Raw genomic sequence first — 22,840 nt, forward strand, 5'->3', positions numbered from 1 at the left:
CCCAAAATATCGTCGACATTTTTTTCACATCCATATGTCTTACTTAAAAAATGTCCTCCTGAGACACACAGACTGTTTCCTACATCATTTTCTCCCGACAATTTCGAATATAGTTGGAAGTTTGTGGAGGAAAAAGTTTACCACAGGGGGCGCTCCTCTTGGGGTTTCATAATGGCGCTTTGTGAAGGAAAAAGGAAACGACAGAGGGCGCTCTATTGAAGTGTTATAATAGACATCGTCCTCTTAATAGAACCCAGCGCTCTGTATGATTTACAAAATGGAGGTTCCTTCTGAAATGGAAAAAAAAATATTGCCACATCCTGACTTTATTTACACAAGTCTTTTAATTTACTATAATCTTATTTGACCAGCAAGCATCTTTTCAATTATGTCAACTTAGCAACTTAATACTTTGTGAATGGTTTTAAAATATTTGGTTTACTTTTATACCCTAGAAAAGTTGAAACAAAAAAAAAACAAAACGTGTAAGAAAACTTTTTATTGTTGAATTTCAAATGCTTTTGACCTTAAAGTTTAATCATCACAATTCAAATTAAAATTAAACAAAAAAAATTTAAAAATTAACAATTTCACTATATAGAAAATGCAAATATATCTTGCTTGTCAATTAGACAAAGTCTGTGTTCAGTACGTTGGAAAACAAACCTCTGATGCGGCCATTTTGTGATTAATGATACCAAAAGAGATTCATACATTATGAGCTCACCTGAGTTGTAAGTTTAAGTAAACTTGATTGAAAAGTTAACCTTTGTCTAGCGTTCGGGTGTCTGTCTGTTTGTCTACTTTATATCTCGACTTCTTCAAATGAAAAATCACTTGGTTAGTTTCAGCTACACTTGACACAAAATAAGCATTTTTGCATCAAGGAGATTTGATATTGTTCAATTGATGGGTAAAACCTCCGTCATTAAAAATTTTCCTAAGAAACTCTAAACCAGAAAAGTTGAAATGTATCTCTATGCCCTCTAATAAAGGATGAAATCTGGATTATTCAAATCATGGCCCCTTGGGCTAGTTTTTTTTTAAATTTACATAAGAATATGTCGGGGGGAAAAGTTTTACAAGGGGATAAATGCATATAGGAAAATGTCTTTAAAATCTTCTTGTATAATTGAAGTTTTCAATGACATATTTGCTCCAAATTACTGGGCTAAAATTCTGGATCACATTTTATCTAGTGCATTCATATGGTAAAGAAACGTAAAGAAAACTCTTTGCTCTAACAGAAAAGCATGGAATCAATATTGATATTATCCCCATAATATTATATTTGTTATTTAGATTTGGAATACCAATGGTTCCTTTAGGCAAGATGGTGCCTATGGCATGCCATATTCACGCAAATGAGCTAAACATAGTTTCACAGTTAAACAAGTGTTTCCACAATTTTTTATTAAAATAGAAAATTTGGTGTTATGACTATGTTGATAAAAATTGGTGGAAAGACTCTAGGTTTATCGACTGCAAACTAAAGTTTACCAACCGTGAACTATATATGGCACGCCAAATTCACAAAAATGAGATAATCATAGTTTCACAATTGATAAACTATGTTTATCGACTGTAAACTATAGTTTACAAACCGTAAACTATAGTTAACGATTCGTTAACGTTTAGTTTAGTTTACGAATGTTAATTTAAGTTTATCTGTCTGTAATAAAGCGTTAACAATAGATTTTGTTGATAAACATAGATTCACGTTTGTAAACTATAGTTTACAATCGTAAACTATAGTTAAGAGTTGTTAATCATAGTTTCACAAATTGTGAAACTATATTTATCAGATCGTTAACTATAGTTAACGGTTTGTAAACTATAGTTTATAAATCGTGAAACTGTATTTATCAGATAATCTATGTTTTGCAATCGCAAATGATTGTTTTCGGTGTTAAGTATAGTCTACGGTTGTAAAACATAGATTATCGCGTTAACTATGGTGTACAGATGTGAAATATAGATTAACGTTGTTAACTATAGTTTACGGTTTGTAAACTATAGTTTACAACCGATAAACCTAGTTTAGCGATTGTGAAACTATGATTATCTCATTTTTGTGAATTTGGCGTGCCATAACTATAGTTAAGAATTCGTCAAGTATAGTTTTTATCTGTAAAACTATATTTAACGGTTGTTGACTATAGTTAATGAATGATTATCTAAGTTTATATGTCTGTTATAAAACGTTAACAATAGATTTTGTTGATAAAGATAGAATCACGTCTGTAAACTATAATTTACAATCTAAACTATAGTTGAGAGTTGTTAATCATAGTTTCACAAATCGTGAAACTATATTTATCAGATTGAGAGTTGTAAACCATAGTTTACAAATCGTGAAACTGTTTTTATCAGGTAATCTATGTTTTGCAATTGCAAATGATTGTTTTCTGTGTTAAGGACATACGAGGGGTGATCAAAAAGTTCGCGAACTAATTGAATAACTTTCGAATAAGAAATGATATGGGGTTTCAGTATTGAAAATGTTTCAACGTAGTCCTCTCCTATTTTAAGCGCATCTGCAACCATTCTGCCCATGCGCGGATCACGTGACATGCTCTTTAGCGTTCAGTCGCAGAAGCTTAAACATTTTTCGGACTCTTATATTTTTTATCATGCAATTTATTTTTTGCAACAGAAACAGTCTATTTGTCAGAAATGGCCTAATCTCTGCAATAGTTTGGGTGGATAATGATATCCTTTTGCAGAATGAGTATGGTGACCATCAAAACCCAAGTACTCTGTCTTTTGAGCGTCGTTTATTTCATGTGGATAAATTATAGGTGCCTTGACTTTATATCTGATATGTTTAAAGTCTAAAGTAAACGATATTTTAGGGATTTGATAATTATTATTGTAAAGATATCCATCTTATTTTTCTAACTGTAAGTTGGCGACCTTTCAAATCAAATTGCTTAAAGACCCGATTTTTTTTACCGTACGGTTACCTGAGGTGGGGGAGTGGTCGAAGTAACAGTGGTGTTATTTATCTGGAGACCCCCCAATACCACACTGCTCAACGCGTTATCGGCTACTCGGTTGTTATCGGACACTCGGTGCAAGAAAAGCAATGTTTAGAAAATGTGGGTAATTTTAAATTTCATATTTCAACGATAATTTTGTATTTCAGCAAACAAAGTTTGTGATCTATGACAGATAATTGATTATACTTTCAGCAGCAGAAAGCACAAACCAAATCACTCTCTTTCAAAAGATCTACAGCTCTTTCAAATGATATTTTACAAAAATTTCGGACTATGTCATTATATTTTAACTTATGTAGAACTCAAAATTAGTTTATTCTATCAAACAAACTGATCTATTTATTTTATGGACAATCGGATACCTTTAGATCAGCAAACTGAGATTAAAAATCCATATTGAGTGTTAGTAAACAGTCTTTTAAAACGTCTCGTTAGTTGAAAACATGTTATCGTCAACTCGGTTGATGTTGCCGGATACTTCGGTTTTTGACGGCTGTACGTTATCGGAAACTCAGGTTAAAAAGTTTCCTTTAGCTTCATAAATAGATTGGAAAAAAGCCATTATGATCTGCCAATCCTTGAAAATAGCAAACGTAAAAGTTTGTTTTGATATAAATGTATATAAATAAGATTAATAATTATAAATTTATAATAGAACTACTCATCTGTTCAACCATTTTTCTTGTTTTCCAAAAGATAACCTCTTGGAGACCGCTTCATGCAGTTTCAAACGTAAATATATCATGTTTAATTAATCATAACAATTTTGCTTTAGTCTTCCGATATAGTTTACATGTATTACGTTATTTTTGGAAAAAAAAACAGGTTCAATTTCCCCCATGATCCCCGGGGAAGTATTTTTTTTGTACAGTAATGTCAATCGTATTATCACGTCACAGTTACACATATATAGCAGCTGTGGCCTAAGTAGGAGTGCCCCGTATATGAAACAAGTGGTTGTGACGTCAGGACTTATGTTGGGGGAGCCAACTGGAATTTTATTGTGTTAGAAACACTTTAATAAAAAAAAAAATACATAACTTATTTTCCAACCGTTAAAAATACCTATTTAGGAGGAGGGGTGCTGGTTGATTCACTTCAGTTCCTCGTATTTTTAACTTGTTCTACAAACAGTTATTTGCGTTTTCAATTACAAGGGGGGGGGGGGGTGGCAGAATTTTTTTGCTCCAGTATACACACCCAATAGCAATGCAAAATTCATGTCACCCCCCCCCCCCCCCCCAATCCATCCGAGCATTAGCGCTATCTACACATTGAATTTGAGCACACTGCGGAATGTGACGTTCATCAAGGGGTTCTTATTCCTTCTTGGTGTACTACGTTAAACAACCTCCGATGTTTTGGAGATCCGTATTTAAGATTTTGTAATTTTTTTAAAGTCAAAATTTTGAATTTTATGTCATATATTTTGGTCTAACTACAGGCGCGTAGCATCGATTTTGAAAGTACTTACCTGAAAAAGTTGACAAGCAAAAAAAAAAGGTAAATTGCCCAAACTCGAATATCCTATTTCGGGAGGGGGAGGGGGAGAGTAGAGGCAAACTTTTCTCAATAACAATTCCTTTCCATATCCATTTTTAAGCTTACAATACTACATTCCCTTCATATTACTTTACTTCACTATAAAGTGGGGGAGGGGGGACAAACAGCCTTTCAATGAACATTTGCAACAGTAAAAGTATTGTTGGCAAAAAAAGTGGGGGGGGGGAGGCTCGTAACATAAAGGGTACTTAAGTCTCAGACTATGCTTAAGTAGGACTTAAGTACATTCTTAGTCTTAAGACCGTAACTAGAAGCGTGCTAAGATTTCACAATTTAAGCAAGACTTAGGCGGCCGGTAGAGGTGACTTAAGTATGTCTTAAGTACCATGTACATACCAAACTGATAAATGTATTCGAAACATAGCAGCGACTGACCTAATTCGATAAAAATGGGTAGCAACTGTTCCTTCGCCATGCTTTCAGCAACTTGATTATATGTTGTTTAACGCCCTTTTGAGAATTTTCCACTCATATGGAGACGCCATCACTTGCCGGCGGAGAGATTTAAAATTTGTCATATACGAGGGTTGATCCAAAAGTTCGTGGAATTTCTTCATAATTTATTTATTTTTAAGTGGAATTGGTTGAAAATTACAAATGAAAATAAAGACACTTGAGGAATATTTTAAATTGAAAAACATTTTAAATATCTTTGACAGTAACTCTATGGCAGTTGGCATAGAAACGGTTGTTTGGAAATGCGGGGGAGACATTAATGCGTTTATTATTGTTTAAATTCTTAAAATCTTGAAATGAGAATTAAACCGCCCTATGTGGTATATAAATCCAAAATCATGTCATTATTACGATTGCTTGATCTTTTTTAAGCCTTTGTGTGAGAGTTTTACTGAATTTACTGGATATTTAGTTTATAAGTTGATGATTTATTGTTCATCTTTAAGTTGTTAGACTACGTCAAATTTCGGTCAAGTCATACGTTTTGTAAAAATCCCGGGATCACTCTATCTTACACGCGTATATTATTGACATAGGCTTGGGAAAAATGCATTTAGCTACTGGTTTCCAAGTGGCATAAGAAATTTAGAAAAATAGGACTTCCTTGGACGTTAATTAAAGGTGTGGTCCGCTTTTGGGGGGCTCTGTTTTAAGTGCGTATCCCCCTAGACAAATTAAAAGCTTTAATGGACGTTGCCGGTTGCCGTGCTGTCCTTGACATTGTTACTGAAATTGGAATATCATATGGAAAGATGGTAGTAATTTGAAATATGAGTGAAAAATGAAGATAAGTTGGTGCAAGAAGATAATTATGCTTTTCTTGAGAAAAAATGGAGAAAAGGGCGGTATTTTATAGAAATACGTAGTCAAATTGGACATTAGGGCTAGATGCTTCTATAACGCGACGTGGCATATACAACTTTACGTTACGTCGAAGTCTCCCCCGGGTTTCACAACATTCCATTTTCAGAAAGCTCGTGTGACCTTAATGGTTATTGGAAAGTGATGAAATTTTCCAATATTGTTGCATTATGACTCTATTTTAAGAATATGCCTGTTGTTTGCTTTCATCTAATCACTATAAAATTTTTTTCAGCACCCAGGGCCATTGAGCAGCGAAGGATCTTTATTGTGCTAGCACCTAGTGCGACGTCCCACTGTGGGATACGAACCCGCGACGTAAGGATCGACTCCTTACTAGGCGACTCTAGAGCAGACACTCTAACCACTGCGCCACGCAGGCGGCCTCGGTACCTTGAAAAGAAATTTAAGACTTAAACCATATTTTCAGACAGGTCAAGATCATGCAGATTTCAGTGAGACATGCCAAAAAACACTCATTTCTTGAAAGTTACATATTCTCAAAAGAGGCAAATTATAGCCAAAAATTAGAATTTCGTGCCAGCCACATTAAATATTTAGATTTCATACAGATTTCTGTCGTTTCTTTGCGTTTTTCCCTAATTCATGACAACCTTTGTTTCCGATAACCAAAACCGAGTTATCCGATAACAAAGTGCATTACTCAACCGTATTTCCGATAACATACTGAAAGTTAAACTCGGGCAATTTTTGCCCTTTAATTACATATTCGCAAGATTCTGAGGAAGTCTTCTTGTGGACAATCATTAACTCAAGGTATGCATAAGGATTTTGAAGAAAAAAGTTATTTACAGCAATACCAATCGGAGAAAAACTTGCAAAATATAACAAATTTGACTTTTAAAGCCTTCCAAAGGCTAACTAATGCTTTACTAGTACGTATCGAGGCTTTATTTTGTATCCGTATTCATTTCTGTTTACAAAAAGCACAATGAATATTCTCTGTTTCTATTTTAACAGAGTTTATCTATGATATTTACTAACCTGTCAAAAATTGGTATCAACCGAGTGTCCGATAACAACCGAGTAGCCGATAACGCATTGAGCAGTGTGAATACCCAAGATGTCAAAAACCTGTGTAGCAGTACACAGGAAGTCTGTGTTTGGTAATCAGGATCAACATTACACGTTTCGTGTCTAATTTTGAGTGAAACTAAACTGAATATAATTTAATTATTTCCATATAAAATTTGATTGTAAACTAAATGCATTCATCGTAATCTTTTATAGGATAAAATTATAAAGAAATATCACTTTATTAATTTTTTGGGAAATTAAAGAAACATCAGGAGTAAAAACAACAAAGCAACCAAATCTATACTTTTTTAATCTCCAGGACACGTCTCTCTCCCAGTTTGCTTTCACCGGGCAACAGAACAAATATCATTTTTAAACATCTCCCTTCCTTCACTTAAACAATCAAGCCAATTAATGACAAAAGTTTTGGCAAGTCTTTTGTCTTCATAAACCGTGCACAAATTATTATACTAGTAAACTTCTACAAAGGAATTTCTAAGATATTCGTTTAACTTTACAGCCGTTCTTTTCTCGAATACGACTGAGTCAAGCATTCTTTGTTACAAGTGATCTACCTTATGACGTCATTTTCATCTGAATTGCGGTTTTGTAAATATAGAGGTAGTTCGCGAACTTTTTGATCACCCCTCGTACTCAGCGTACTTTACCTACTGATAATTTTTCAAGGTATTCTTAATTTAAGATTATAGTGTCATCAGATGTTCATAGACAAAAACTCAGCATGCATTACCAGGAGTTTTTGAAAGATAAAAATTGATGAAAATTTTGGGATGCTTCAAAGAAAAATGTATAAAAAATACTAAACTTATATTCTAGATGTTCCATTTATCCAAAATTGTTTTTGAATAAGTGTACAATACCATACGTAGAAATTAAAATATAACACACAGTTCCTTCAGAAATTAGAACTCTTCAGCTCCATGGAAAAAGACAGAAAAGTTCAAACTACGTTGCGTATGACCTTAAGTATAGTTTACGGTTCTGGGGCTCGTAACATAAAGGGTACTTAAGTCTCAGACTATGCTTAAGTAGGACTTAAGTACATTCTTAGTCTTAAGACCGTAACTAGAAGCGTGCTAAGATTTCACAATTTAAGCAAGACTTAGGCGGCCGGTAGAGGTGACTTAAGTATGTCTTAAGTACCATATGCCAAAAATTTGAATTAGATATTGTTAAATTCCGGCAATTAAAACATTCATGAGATTTGTTTTTCATTAAACACGATGAATATGTACATGTTACAATACAGCGAGGTATATAAATCTAAGTAATTTGTTCATTAGATTAATTTTGATAAACATTATTAATCGTACAAAATAAGATTGGTACACACATTCATAAGTTTATTTGGTTGGGATTGATGCTAAAATACGTCATAAACACTACTCACTATAAGTAAAAAATTGTACAAGAATGGCGGCTTTATACGTATATTTGAGAAATATTAAAAAGAACAGGACATTCAAAGACAGTAGTCTTTTTAGTATTTTAGGAGATGCTTACGGTATGTCTAGAATGGCAATGTCACGGGTAATATCACAGGTATCAACAAGTATTGCAAATCATGTAGACGAATATATATAAGATTTCCAAACTCCAAATGGAGAGAAAATCACGAGTTATCAAGATTTCCTAACTTTTTGGGTAGCATTGATGGAACTCATGTTCCGATCAGCAATTCAGTGTCAACAGAAAGAACTTTCATTCCGTAAATAATGATCTGATAAATATAGATTCACGATTTGTGAAACTATGATGAACAACTCTTAACTATAATTCACGATTGTAAATTTTAGTTTACAGACATGAATCTATGTTTATCAACAAAATCTATTGTTAATGCTTATTACAGAAAGATAAACTTAGATTAGCATTCGTAAACTATAGTTAACAACCGTTGAATATAGTTTTACAGAAAAAAAACTATAGTTAACGAATTCTTAACTATAGTTCACGGTTTGTAAACTATAGTTTACAGTCGATAAACCTAGTGTCTTTCCGCCAATTTTTATCAACTTAAGTAATAACACCAAAATTTCTATTTTAATGAAAAATTGTGGAAAGACACTAGTTTAACTGTGAAACTATGTTTAGCTCATTTTTGTGAATATGGCATGCCATAGGCACCATCCTCGCCTAAAGGAACCATTGGTATTCCAAATCTAAATATCGAATATAATATTGGATAATATCAATATTGATTCCATGCTTTTCTGTTAGAGCAAAGAGGTTTTTTTTTTTACAATATATGAATGCACGAGATAAAATGTTATCCAGAATTTGATGTGATATTCGTAAACTACAGTTAACAACTGTTAATATAGTTTTACAGATGAAAACTATAGTTGACGAATTGTTAACTATAGTTCACGGTTTGTAAGCTATAGTTTACAGTCGATAACCTAGTTTATCAACTGTGAAACTATGTTTAGCTCATTTTTGTGAAATTGGCGTGCCATAGGTGCCGCAATATAAAATCATTGTTTATCGCTTGCAGAGCAGAGCGGCACTAAGGAATCACTTAACCCATAGGCGCTTGGTTACAGAATGGTGTATTTTGTGTATTACGTGTTTTTCTATGTGTTTCTGAATATTCTCATTAAAATAAAAACAAAAATTCGCCGAAATTAGCACGTTTTAAAAATGTTATATTTACTGTATATAAAAAGAGTATATATAGTAAATATGACATTTTTAGCGGGGAATACATTTTTTTTCTTTTTTACATTAGCTTGTATTTTTTAACCCATTAAAATTGTGAGGATGGAAAGACTTTTAATGTAGATAATTTATTTCTACAATAATTCTGACCTGCAGATTTTAAAGTCAGCAACAGTAATGGGCATTTGATTCAATATATACTAACTGAAAAATTGATTCGAAACCAGTAAAACAGAGGGAAGGTTGTCGTCATTGGCATCTCTGGGCCTGTATACCACCGGTGTTTGTGGACAGGACCCTCCTTTTTCAAAGTACCCCACTTTTATGATTTTTTTGTAAATATAAATTTGATATGATTTTCTTTATTTTTTATCTCTTAATATCCTTTATCTACAGTTCCTGATTTAAAAATCACTTTGAAATTGGACATTTTACCTTTCTATATATGGTACGTGTATTTACAGGGGTAATGAATACATGTAATAGAATTTGTATCTGGCTGGGATTTCAAGGTGATTTTAATTGTATTATCTGTCCAATAATCTTTAATATGATTTTTTTAGAATGTAATAAAATGTAGTCTTAGTTTCATAAGATGTTTTTTGTCGAGTGAATACCCCCCCCTCCACCCTTCACCCATTTCCCTAGCAACTACATGTACATTCAAATACACCCACTTTATTTTTGTCTTATGAATCTACCGTAAAACATTTTATAAAAAAATATGTTGACCCCTGCCTTCTCCATAACTTCAGTACTTAAAGAAACTCTAAACACTGCACACTGAAGAGCTTCTTTTATAGGGTAGTTTTATGCAGTTAGAGTGATCTGCCCTTAGAAGTAAGATTACTAAAAATTGGTATTTATAATTAATTACACGTTTTGTAAAAGATTAAAACATGCTTAGCATTATATAAGATCAAGAATAAGTAATTGAATTCATTATTTTCATTCATTTTCCCAGTGTAAGTAAACAGCAATATTTTCTGCTCAAAAAAAGTCCATTACTTTTGAACATTTTTCCTGCGGAAATAAGGCACGTATCCTATGTTATAAATGAATGAAAAAGCCTCAGTATGCACACCTTTATATGATATATTTTTCTCGAAGTCCAAAAAGCGATTTCTGTCAGTGTTTAGAGCTTCCTTAAAAGAATGACTTGGAATTTAAAAAACTCTATAATTGATTGGTCCAATAATCAACCAATTTACACCCCATTCAGGAAGATCACGCAAAGGCGGGAGTGTTACACCGGAGGCGATTTAGTGAACACCAAATCGTCAGTTGAGTAAACCAAATACTAGTAATACATAAAAATCAAGTCCTTTATGGCAAAAAACATGTTTTACACACAACTATCAAAGGAAATAGAATCAATATGAATTATATACATGTATTGACATGTTCACTATTGATATACGTCTTTTAATTTAGTTTATATTCATTGTCATATCATTATAAATAAATTACAGTAAAATAAAATTTGCAACCCATACGTGAATAATCAAGTAGGTTTATATCATGTACTAGGTCTTTTTAATTACCAATAAAAGTTTCAAAACAATTTTAAACAGTTACTGAAAATCTGACATACACATACAATGTTTAAGTAGGAAATGGAATAGCACATGGCACTTCTAGTGGTTCAATAGCTCTATTCTTAGCGTAAACGTTCTATATGCTATGCGTTGTAATCAATTTTCTATGGTTTATTTCTTGATTAGAAATACACAGATGTGTTTCTTGGGAAAATTAACTTTTCAAGAATGTTAAGAATCATAATTAGAAATAACTGGTTGTGATTTAGTGTGAATCTAACTAACCAATAACGCACATTTTGGAGATAATAGTAAAGCCAGACTTTAAACACTATTACTTTTTAATAAAGCTTCCGTACATAAAGTTTTCTACGACGAAAATGTTGTAAAGCTGAAAAATAAAAAAAAAAAAGAAAGAGAGGGTAAGAAAGAGGGAGAGAGTGGTGTGAGAGAAATTTTGCTGGGAGAGGGAGACATGGAATAGGGAAAAAATGAAAGGGAAACTTTTCCTTTTCTTTTTACCTGCCTTATTCCTATGCCTCGTCGACTCCCTACTCCTGTTTGGAGTGGGGAGAAGATAACTCTGTCAAAATGCGCTCTCAAGAGAAAGGAGAGAGCGAGAGAAGAGTGAGCAAGAGGATAGAGAGTGTGTGTGGGTAGAGTGCGAAGTGAGAGAGAGTGTGTGTGGGTATAGTGTGGGGAGACAGAGTGTGTAGGGAGAGAGAGAGTGTGTGTGGAGAGAGAGTGTGTGTGGGGGGAGTGTGTGAGGAGAGAGTGTGTGTGTGGGGAGTGTGTGAGGAGAGAGTGTGTGGGGAGAGAGTGTGTGTGTGAGAGAGAGAGAGAGAGTAGGGAGAGAGAGTAGGGAGAGAGAGTGTGTGTGGGGAGAGAGTGAGTGTGGGTATAGAGAGAGTGTGTAGGGAGAGAGAGTGTGGGGGGGGAGAGTGTGAGGAGAGAGAGGGTGGGGAGAGAGAGTGAGTGGGGAAAGAGTATGTGTGGGGAGAGGGAGTGGGGAGAGAGAGAGTGTGTTTGGGGAGAGAAAGAAGGAAAGAAAGTGTGTGTGGAGAGAGGGCGAGAGAGAGGGTTGAGAGAGATACTGTATGTGTGTATGTTGGTAGAGTGTGAGGGAGAGAGTGAGGTGAGAGATAGATACAGTATAAAAATAGTAAAATTAATAAGTTTTTAAGTTAAAAAACAAATACATGTATGTTCTAATCAAAATCTGTAATATGGGTGGGATATGTTTCCCCGAAGTTGAAGAGTTCGAATACTCCGTCAATAGAGCCTGGAACTGTGTGCTACATTAAAATGTCTATTTATAAATAGATTAAATACTTTTGTACACTTATTCCAAAACAAAAAATTTTGAATTTTTGTATATTTTACTTTGAATTATACAAGAATTGATATATCTAATTTCGGTCGGTCTGTCCGTCTAGCTGTCGTCCGTCCGTCTGTAGTCAATTCTGTCTGTGCATAACGCTTGAAACGTTTCCATACAACATCTCCAGAAGCCTTTGAGCTTCTGCAGTGAAATTTTACACAATCTTACACCCCCTTTGGCCTAAAAAAAAGACCATATTAATTTTTAGGTCAAAAGGTCAAAGATCAGTTATAAATTAAAGCAATTCTGTTTTAACACTTTCGTTTCCGCAAGATATATCGATTAACCGTTTAGCTTTTGCAATATTTAAAATCACAACTCGCTATGGCTTAAAGAAGACCTCTATTAAATTTGAGGTAAAAAGGTCAAAGGTCAAGGTCGCAAATTCATACATTTTATGTATGTGTTTATTAAACTTTCATCCCCGGGCAATATCTCTAAAAGCATTTGAGTTTTTGCAATTAAACATTATACCATAACTCATTCTGTTCCCCACCGCCCTTCTGTCCGTCCCTCCGTTGGGCTGTATTTTTGACTGTTACACTTTCATTTCCAAGCGATATCTCGAGATGCCTTTGAACTTTTGCGATTAAATTCTACATGACAACTACCTACGGCCTAAGAAGAAGCCTATTTTTTTAAGTCAAAAGGTTTAGTAGAGGGTAAACTAGACACACTCGTTTTCTTTTTTAATCTTAACAATGTAGAAGGTGAAGTCAACATATGAATGTGACCCATTGTTTTTATTTAATTGGATTTAAGTTCGTCGATGGACGAGGGAAAAGGTTCTCGCTTCGCATGTGAAAGGCCCAGGTTCGAATCCCGGTCGAGCCTTTTTTTCATTTACTACATAATAGTACAATGTATTAGCATCTGAAATGAAGAAGTTATGACGTATGACGTGTACAAACTTATTTTTATTGTGTGATAAATATTTTAAATAATACTGTTTGAAATGTATGCAAACCCTTTATACTGTCAATCTGTCCTTCTTACGATCATTTAAAGAATTTCTAATTTTAAGAGGTTTTTGTTTGTTTTTGTTTTGTTTGTTTTTGTTTTGTACTTTCAATTCTTTACCTAGGCTCCGCACGATATAAACAGACTCCGGACAATGACAGAGCTATATGTATGTGTATATAATATAATACGTAGATCCAATTTGTAATACTGAGAATTTTTGATAAGATTTTCCCCAATATGCATGTTACTTTAAAAATTTACAAAAAAACTTTTATTATGGTCCCGCCATGGTTCAAAAAAGGGGGACAATCGTTACTTTCTATAGACAAGTTTTGCCAATATTTTGTTGTTCCCTTACAACAAAATAATGTATATGAACGTTGCATACTCACTGTGGTTCTTGCAAAGTAAATATAGGGGCGAAAATAACCCTGTATACAGTATATAAATTAAAGTGGTGTAATCAGTACAAGGCTTGGATTTCAACTTCAGGGTCTTGAAGTTGATGTCAAAAGCTTAAGATTTCTTTAACACTATACAAATGTGTAAATTTGTATGATAAGAAGAAAATAATAACCCCAATGAAATTTAAATAAAATTAATGAACTGACATTAACATTCAGAACTTGCCTTATTAGCAATTTAGTGAAATATGTCTCCGGTGAAAATTAGACCTACCCCGGGGCGTCTGTTTGTTTCGTCCTCTGGTGGTTCCACATCGTAAAAATGATCATATTCCCGGATCTTGTCGTACTCGTGAAATTTTATTTCCGTTCTTGGCACATACTCCCGCCTCTTGAATTCTCTTGGTTTTGGGTTGTACTCTCGTAATGTTGGTACATACTTTTTTGGTTTGTATTCTCTAGTTTTGTACATTCCAGTTCTAGAATCCAACATGTCTGAGCGACCATCTTGATTCAAATTGCCTATAGAACATAATTATACCATAAATTTTGCGGTGGTTCAATATTCGTGGAATTCGTGAATTTACATCCTCCACGAATTCATACACTAAGAGTTCATATCTCCTTCTTTCATTTAAAACTCGAAATTTCACTCCCAAGAACCAGTAATATTTAAGCAATCCACGAAAATTGGCTATAAGAAATTGTCCTGAATCCACAACATTGAAGATTTTTGCCAAGATATTAACTTTCATCAGCGATAAATTTGTGCGTAAGGAATAAGATACTAGTATTTTGTCATTTCAGGTTGTCGAGACAAAGAAAGTTAAAATGCATGTATATGATAGATTTCTACCAAACGTACAGATATCATAATGAAACCATATGAAAATATTACTTTTACTTACTTTTGGCGATCCCAAGAAAAACCGCCCCATGTTTTGGCGATTCAGCCATACCGTGGCTCCTTGTTGACTGGTCTACACCAGCTATAACACTGAATGATAAAGATCCTGGGACGAGGAATTTAACAGTTCTGTTGGGGATGGCTGATTTCTTTTGTTATTTTTTTTTAAATCAACAATTAAAACAATTACAAAGCTGCTCTTAATGATTTATAAATATCGTCATCATTCAAACAGTCAATGTGCAGTCTTTTAAAGATCAAAGTACTGAAAGTACTGAAAAGCGGTTAGCATGCTTTCATCTAATATGTACCGAAAAAGTGCATAAAATGATGATATTTAAGTATGCATATCTTTGTCCAATGTCATCAGAGAAGAAAAACCCAGACATTCTGTTTTTGTAATACTTTACTCAATAGTAAAACCAATAACATTCCAAACTGATGTCACAGATGGATGCAATCTAATTAAAATTAGATGTTCCGAATCCGCTACTGCTTCTCAAACATCTAACAACATCCTATTTGGGGTCATGTAAGAGTGAATCTTCGATTAGGCAAAGAAAATGGTTCCTCCGAAATCCTGGCTAATAGTTCAGATGGGTTTCTTGTTTTCACCACTCAACCAAAACACCCGAGGAGTTTTGTAGTAAAAAGATATGCATTGCAAAAGTTGTGTTATGTATGACGTGTGGGGTATCTTGTATAGTTTGTGTTCTTTCGATTGCATTATTCACGTTTAGATGCCAGACTGCAGAAGATACATGAAATTTATTCCAAAATTACTTTAATTCAACGTAAAACAGTATCAATAATGATGATATGTAGCCGTGGAATTAATTTGAGAACTGTTTACCGAGGCTTGAATCTACATGGCCAAAGTGTTTGTGTTTACTTGTACATGTATTCATAATTGAAAGGTCGCTCTGATGTGACCCCGAATGGGATGTTAGATGTTTCAGAAGCGGTAGCGGATTTGGAACATTTAAATAAATTTTAATAAGATTGAAATGCATGTTTCAAAATTTAAACATGAGATTTCTTCAGTTTGAAAGACAGGAAGTGCATTTTTAAAAATTCTCTCTTGATGGCATCCAATTGTTCTCTGGATAAAAAAAATTATGTTGATGTTGAAAATTTCATTGTCTTTTATTCTCTATTGAATCTGAAATTAGGTAATTGTAAAGCCTACTATAACAAACAACTAAAAAATGACAAGTTAAGGCCGGTATACACGATGAGATTTGTAGTATAATACAAGTATTATAATACTTTTGCATTATAATACTTTCTTGTACACACGCTAATACATATCTTATAAGATTGTAAATAAACTATTATCCCCACGTGTTTTCTCCTGCTATATTTCTCTCTCTGTCAAAATAATAAAAACGATAATAATAAGCTCTGCTTCTAGCATCTTTTTTGTGGTAGCTACAGCTTGATATATTCCACAAGTCCTCTTCCCCTTCCCATAAAACCACGAGTTTTTCGATATCTTTACTCGAAAAGTCGGCCTTTATTATTTACCATGTGCTTTATTTAGTAATGATATAAATAGGATGACCCCCAATGTGAGTACATTTGATTGGTTGAAAGTGAAAGGTGAGTTAAGACTTGTATTAGGAAATAGAGCATTGCTCTATTCTTAATACAGTCTTATAAGATTCGAAAAATCTTATGATACATTGTATTAAGAGTGTATACACAGTAAGATTTTGTATTATAATACAAATCTTATAATACAAATCTTACCGTGAATACCGGCCTTTAAATTCTTTAGATTAACGGATTTGGAGTAGTGTAGATCTACAGCTGGCTAGTCAGAGAAAAAAGGATGGCTGCGGAGAGACTTTGTAAATGAATTGATATCAGAGAGATTCAGTTATGTAGGCTCATCGCGGCAATATAATTAACCTGTCAACGAGGGATGCTTACTTTTTCTAGGCAACGGATCCCACCTCTTGAACTTTCAGGAGTCAGCTTTTCTTCTAAAATCGATCATTGATCATTCTGTATTTTGATACAGATACTGAATACTTCCTTTAGTAATATTATAAACTACTACTTCTACGGGAAGACTGGCGAGTAAACAAGATTATCAAGCTTTATGAAATATATTTTATTGACTTTTTAAACAAGTAAATGTTCGAATAAAGTAAATGGTATATGAGAATCATTTGAAAGAAGTCTTGCACAATATAAGGCACAATATCTAGATAAGGACATATAAGGTGTTTTTTATCATATACTCTTCATGCAATATTGTTCTCAAATAAAACATGAAAAGGAAAGTTGTGTAATCAATCAATACTAGTATTTAAAAATTCAAATGTACATTAAAAATCAGTGTAACTTAAAAAGTTATCAGTGTCACTTTCTTCAATATGTCGGTTAAACAATATGCACTGAATTCTTTTCTATCAATGTGCCTCTAAACACCTGTATTTTAATTTTATTCTTCTCAAACGTTTAAAACAATAATCGACAAATTGGACAAATTCAAATTTTAAAAGTATTTTCACAGCTAATAATACGTTCCCTAGGAATTGATCAAATTTTCAAAACTTATAAATAAGCATTAAGTATATATTTTAAATTTTTGCTAATTGCCAAAATTTTTCATACCTCATTCTTCTGTGAAAATAATATCGGTTGATTTTTAGAAGATTACAATGCTGATTAAAATTAATATATATTTCGCCATTTTTTTTTTCAAAATTGATTTTACTACTTTAAGTGCTCCATTATTTTTTACAAAACTAATAGTTAGTAATCCCTTATGATCGATTGTTATAAATTGTCAAAGACGGAGTAGAGAATTTATCCCTGGGAGTAGAGCTTTTAAATCTGTTTATTAGACAGAGAAGAAAAGAGAAGGAAAACAAACGTTTCATAGTGGAGGTAACCCTATTGTTTCCATAGAACGTTACAAAAAGTGTAAAACTTACAGATGCCTTCGGTGTTTTTATGAAAGCGCTTTTCATATATTAACTTAGTAAATGGTGTTTCTTAATACTTTGGCAAAGAAAATCAAACTCGATCGAGAGATTTGCTGATGTTTTTGCAGTCTGTAATAACCTCCAACCTGCTGTATAATAAACCGTATCGTTCAACTTTCAAAAATAAACTAACAATTGCCAGAAATCGCGATCGCGCGATACACATGTAATAAGGACCAAATTCTCAGTTCTTAAAAGTAAGTGTTGTAAGTATTGTCAATGCTTTGGTAAATATACTAATAAGAATTCGATATAATCGTTATAATAGCCACTCTTCATACACAGCATATACTTCGTTAGTACGAAGTGATATAGTAGGGGCTGGCTTTAGTCAGACTTCACAGCATATTGTCAATCTCTAACCAGGGGGCGTATTACGCCGACAGTATACAAATCACTTGCTGAAGTTACCGTTGTCGATAGGTAGCTCCTTGTGGAAGTTTCCGGTTTTGGCTGCAGAAGGATAAGGTTACGAGCGATAAAGCGATGCCGATAGGTAGCGCCTTATGGAGGTTTCCGGTTGCCGACACATGCCATATAGCGGCTAGCGAAGCTAACCGCTTAAAAATAAAGGGAGAAAAAAATTGCGAGAGGTGAATATAAATTATATTTTTCATGGGCTTTTAAAATTCAGATTCATATGATATTTTGAATTTTGATGAAGTGATCATAGTTTTTTTTCTGTTCAAAGCATTTGTATCAGGAAACGAAAAATACTTATCTAAAGAATTCGGATTGGATCAGATTATTTACTATCGCACTATCGAACATTCGATCCATAGTCCATGGTGTGATGACGATGGTGACAATCGATGCGCCATGGCAATAGTATAATAACGCAATACAGCGATATCGAATATCGAGTCAACGTTGTGACATCACCATCTTATAGAATCAACATCGCTCTATCGTACCATCGCACGATCGTCTTCGCATAATTACATCATCGATCGATGGGCCAGATATGAAAAAGAAGGCGTTGACACTTCGTCAGAATGGATTAAATGCATCAGATCCATGTTACAATCACGTATTAAAAAATTGAGGGGCAGTATGAAAACCATCTATCCTTCTGTATTCAATAAACCAGAAGTGAGAAAAGAATTAGATAGATTATACATGATCAGTACGTACTGGTCCCTGCTGACAAAGCAGGTAACAACATTGTCTTCGTTTGTAAGACTCATTATATAAATTGTATTTTAGAAGAACTTGGATTTAATTCTGCAAGTGGTAATCCAACTTAAACTCATAGTTCCCTTTCTAAGGTGGAAATTCTTCAAAATCATATGACAGTTTTGAATATTTTTGATATTCCAAAGAACCAAAATGAATTTGAACTACCACATATATGTATATATATATACATGTATATATTTAAAAGTAAAATTCAAAAAATATCACAAAACATTTACTACAAGCACTTTCGCCATGCTCGGCTCTTCAGGCAGTTATATTTGTATAAGTATATATACGGGATTCCAAATCTTCATAAGAATCCTTACAAACAAAGATACATAGCGGGTTCCGGTAAATGTTCAATCAAGCCTCTTTCTTTACTCCTCACTAAAATTTTAACAGTAGTGAAGGACAAACTTCAAGAATACTGTGAAACAATATATTCAAGAAGTGGTGTAAATCCGACGTGGATACTTAAAAATTCCAAGGAACTTTTGGACAATTTGAAATCTCAAGATATCACCAAAATCAACAGCTTTAAAACTTACGACTTTTCAACTTTATACACAACCATTCCCCACGATTAATTAAAGTCCCGATCCAGGCTTTATGATATCATTGACAGCTGCTTTTTTAGTAAAAATGGAACTCGTAAATTTACTTACCTTGTCATTGGTTATTTGCAAAATTATTTTGTTAAAAATCATTCTGATTGTAAACACAAGTACTCTGATGTTGACTTCAAAAAGATGCTTGGATTTGTGATTTACAATATCTACGTCGTTTATGGAGACCAGGTCTTCCAACAATCTATTCGAATTCCAGTGTGTACCAATTGCGCCCCGTTATTAGCAGACCTATTTTTGCATTCATATGAAGCAGAATTGGTGCAAAATCTTATGCGTGAAAAGAAGAAAACACTTACCGTGCCTTCAACTCGACATTTAGATAAATCGACGACGTATTGTCAATTAACAAGGGCAATTTCCATTCTTATGTCGATACGATATAATCTGGTGAGCTTGAGATAAAAGATACCACAATGTCTGACACATCTGTTTTATATTTGGATATTTTACTTGAAAAAGACGTTAATGGTAATCTAACAACCAAGCTCTATGATAAACGTGATGACATTAACTTTTCTATCGTCAACTTCCCTTACTTATGCAGCAATATACCTTCAAACACTCAAAGACACATCACTCCAAATGCAGTAGATGAGAGGCAGCATCTGCGTAGTCCATTATCTGGATATCTCCTTGGCGTAGTCTGGTCTTTAGGTCCTGGATACGACGATCTAATTGTCGATACTTTCTCTTCTTTGGACGGATAACACCACCAGCAGCAAGCTGAATCATCTTGGCTTCATTGGCTGCCTGCTCCTTCTGAATTAATTGTACAAACATGAACAAATTTGGATGGGGGCGGCGACACATCCGGTTGAACTTGTGATGCCATCCTTCCACTGCATTTGTTGTCCGTGGCCCTTCGTTGTCCTTAAAACGTCCAACATCTTGATTATCGTCTTCGTTGTCCTGTAGTGCCTCAAACCACACGTCTTCCACTTGCTGCTCTGGAACCAAAGGAAGAACAGCCGCTCTCCTTACTAGGCGATGAAAGTCTTCATCTTCCCGGAATTGTGTTGTCAATCCACAGGATTGGACTTTCCTCCATATGCACTGGGTATAATGGAAAAAGCATCCCTTGATAGATGTCCTGGGAAAGTTTCCTTGAACTGCATTCCTTGCGGCGATTTCGAAGTCCAGTAACCAATGTTCGGGAGTTAACACAGACTGTCGGTCAGTAACTGCATCCTTCAGAAGCACAAAGAAACGGTTGTAAGTGGCCTCACTCTTGTTGGGTAGAAGTCCAAATACGAGGGGAAACATAGTTCCGTTCACATTGGCATGCAGTGTGTAGAGTTGCGTGAAGAATCTGGTGCAGGAATAAAATGTTCCATCACTGAAAACGGTGTCCGCCGCGCACAAGTGCTGTAAGTTGGAGTCTGTAGAAAATATCAGGATTCGGTTTCCTTGGGCATCAGTGTCGTCACAGAGAAGGAACCCCTTTCTCCAGCTGAAGTACAGGTCCATGGTCCATTGAGGTTAACTTCCTCCTGCGAAGTAGGCAACTTTGGAGTTGTCTTAGCCCGGTTTCTGTACAAAATGGACTTACAGGCCTGGAATGTTGGAATGTTCCTAATCATATCCACCACTGAATCATCACATTCGGTGTTGCGCAAACCTCCTAACTCTTCATCATAGATGGTTGGGATTGGTGTTGCCTCTTCTCTGCACCTCTTCTTCACACCACTGATGAAGGATTCGGCTGCTAGTCCAATGTAGTTGTCCTCATGGTTGTGTGGTCTGCCAAACTTCACCACGATGTTTTCAGATGTTGTTAATGAAGCTGGACACTGTCTGTCAATACATCTCCAGTAGGTTCTGTCGTTGTATCTTGTTCTTATGGAGTACTTGAAACCACCTTGAAGAAGGAAGAAACCTCCCCTGCCATTCTCCAGGAAATCCACCCGTACTTGCACGTTCGCCATACTTAATACAGTGATGTACATAGTATTTTTTTTCTTTTTTAGAATAAGTAAAAAGAGAGCATTTAATAAACAATAATTGCTTTAATCCTAGATTTCAAACGGAATTAATAACAATTATGTCCTTTCTAGATTCATTAATTACATCAATTATCAAATAGATACCAACATAGGAAAAGCATCACAGGGCACTCTTGTTTATTTTATCACTATATAATTGCATCTTGTTTATTTATCTCTGGTTTGATAATTATCAACAATTTATTTTTTTGTGTAAAAACTTTATACAAAATATAAGCTTTGAAAGATGAATTACTAAATTAACTATTTCCTAAATATTTCTAAATATATTTTTTTACCTATTCATTAACTTCTTTAAATAAAGTATAATTAATTTCCTTTATTTATTTATTTATTTATTTATTCATTCATTCATTCATTCATTCATTCATTCATTCATTCATTCATTCATTTATTTATTTAATTTTTTGTTAATACCTATATATAAGTATATAGGTAAATATATAAATCTCAGGTGAAAATTACAGGTAAATTACAGGTAATCAATCTAAAACAGACTATACACAGGTGACCACTCAGGTGTGAAAATATCAATTTTGGCTAAGTGGGAATAAGAATTTCAGAATTTTGGCTAAGTGGGAATAAACCCCTGCATAAGGAGTTTATATATTTCAGTTGATTCGATACGCCAGAGCATGCTCTACGTATGAACAATTTCTTAAAGAAGGTAAATTATTGACAAACAAGTTGATAAAACAAGAATTTAAGCTGTCTCGTTTAAAGTTATCAATTCGTAAGTTCTATGGTCGATACAATGAACTTGTTAGCAAATTTATGCAATTTATCATTGACTCAAATGCTGACTGACGTTTTTCATACTAATAGTTAGTCCATTATTTATACACTGAATTAACGACGGATTTTTCCGTTATTTTCCGATCATGACAAGGAGCACACTTTGGATGTGACTGGTCGGCAGGGGATGCTTACTCCTCCATGGCATCTGATCCCACCTCTGATGTTTTGGAGGTCCGTGTTTGTTGTGCTCCTATTTTGTATTGTTTTATGGACTTTTGATCCTAGATACTGTTCGTTATCTCCATATGTTTCTTGTTAAATAATGAACCGAAAGAGTAAGATGGAAAAAGTAACATATATATTGGATTGACGTATTGAAATATTGGACTGGTTAAGTGAAACACTGGACTGGCGATGGTGAAATATTTTATCTTCTTCGCATTCAAGACAAAAAACATTGGAATACATAAACGAAAGAACTATAAAGTCATAAAAAT

At 34.1% G+C, this 22,840-nt stretch overlaps 2 protein-coding genes across 2 annotated transcripts; both read right to left on the minus strand.

Moving 5' to 3' along the window:
- Positions 1-128: 128 nt before the first annotated feature.
- On the minus strand, positions 129-14,847 carry LOC134246154 (uncharacterized). Its single transcript, XM_062728461.1, has 3 exons — positions 14,797-14,847; positions 14,163-14,410; positions 129-290 (listed from the first exon to the last, which is right to left on the minus strand). Exons 1-3 carry the CDS (start codon positions 14,843-14,845, stop codon positions 213-215), a joined length of 375 nt encoding a protein of 124 aa, XP_062584445.1. The 5' UTR covers positions 14,846-14,847; the 3' UTR covers positions 129-212.
- A 5,328-nt stretch (positions 14,848-20,175) lies between these two features.
- On the minus strand, positions 20,176-21,611 carry LOC134246160 (uncharacterized). Its single transcript, XM_062728481.1, has one exon. It carries the CDS (start codon positions 21,067-21,069, stop codon positions 20,176-20,178), a length of 894 nt encoding a protein of 297 aa, XP_062584465.1. The 5' UTR covers positions 21,070-21,611.
- Between the last annotated feature and the right edge of the window lie 1,229 nt (positions 21,612-22,840).

The sequence above is a fragment of the Saccostrea cucullata genome, unplaced genomic scaffold, assembly GCF_032062105.1.
Source record: "Saccostrea cucullata isolate Sc308-1 unplaced genomic scaffold, CSIRO_AGI_Scuc_v1 ctg47, whole genome shotgun sequence".
NCBI classification, from domain to species: domain Eukaryota; kingdom Metazoa; phylum Mollusca; class Bivalvia; order Ostreida; family Ostreidae; genus Saccostrea; species Saccostrea cuccullata.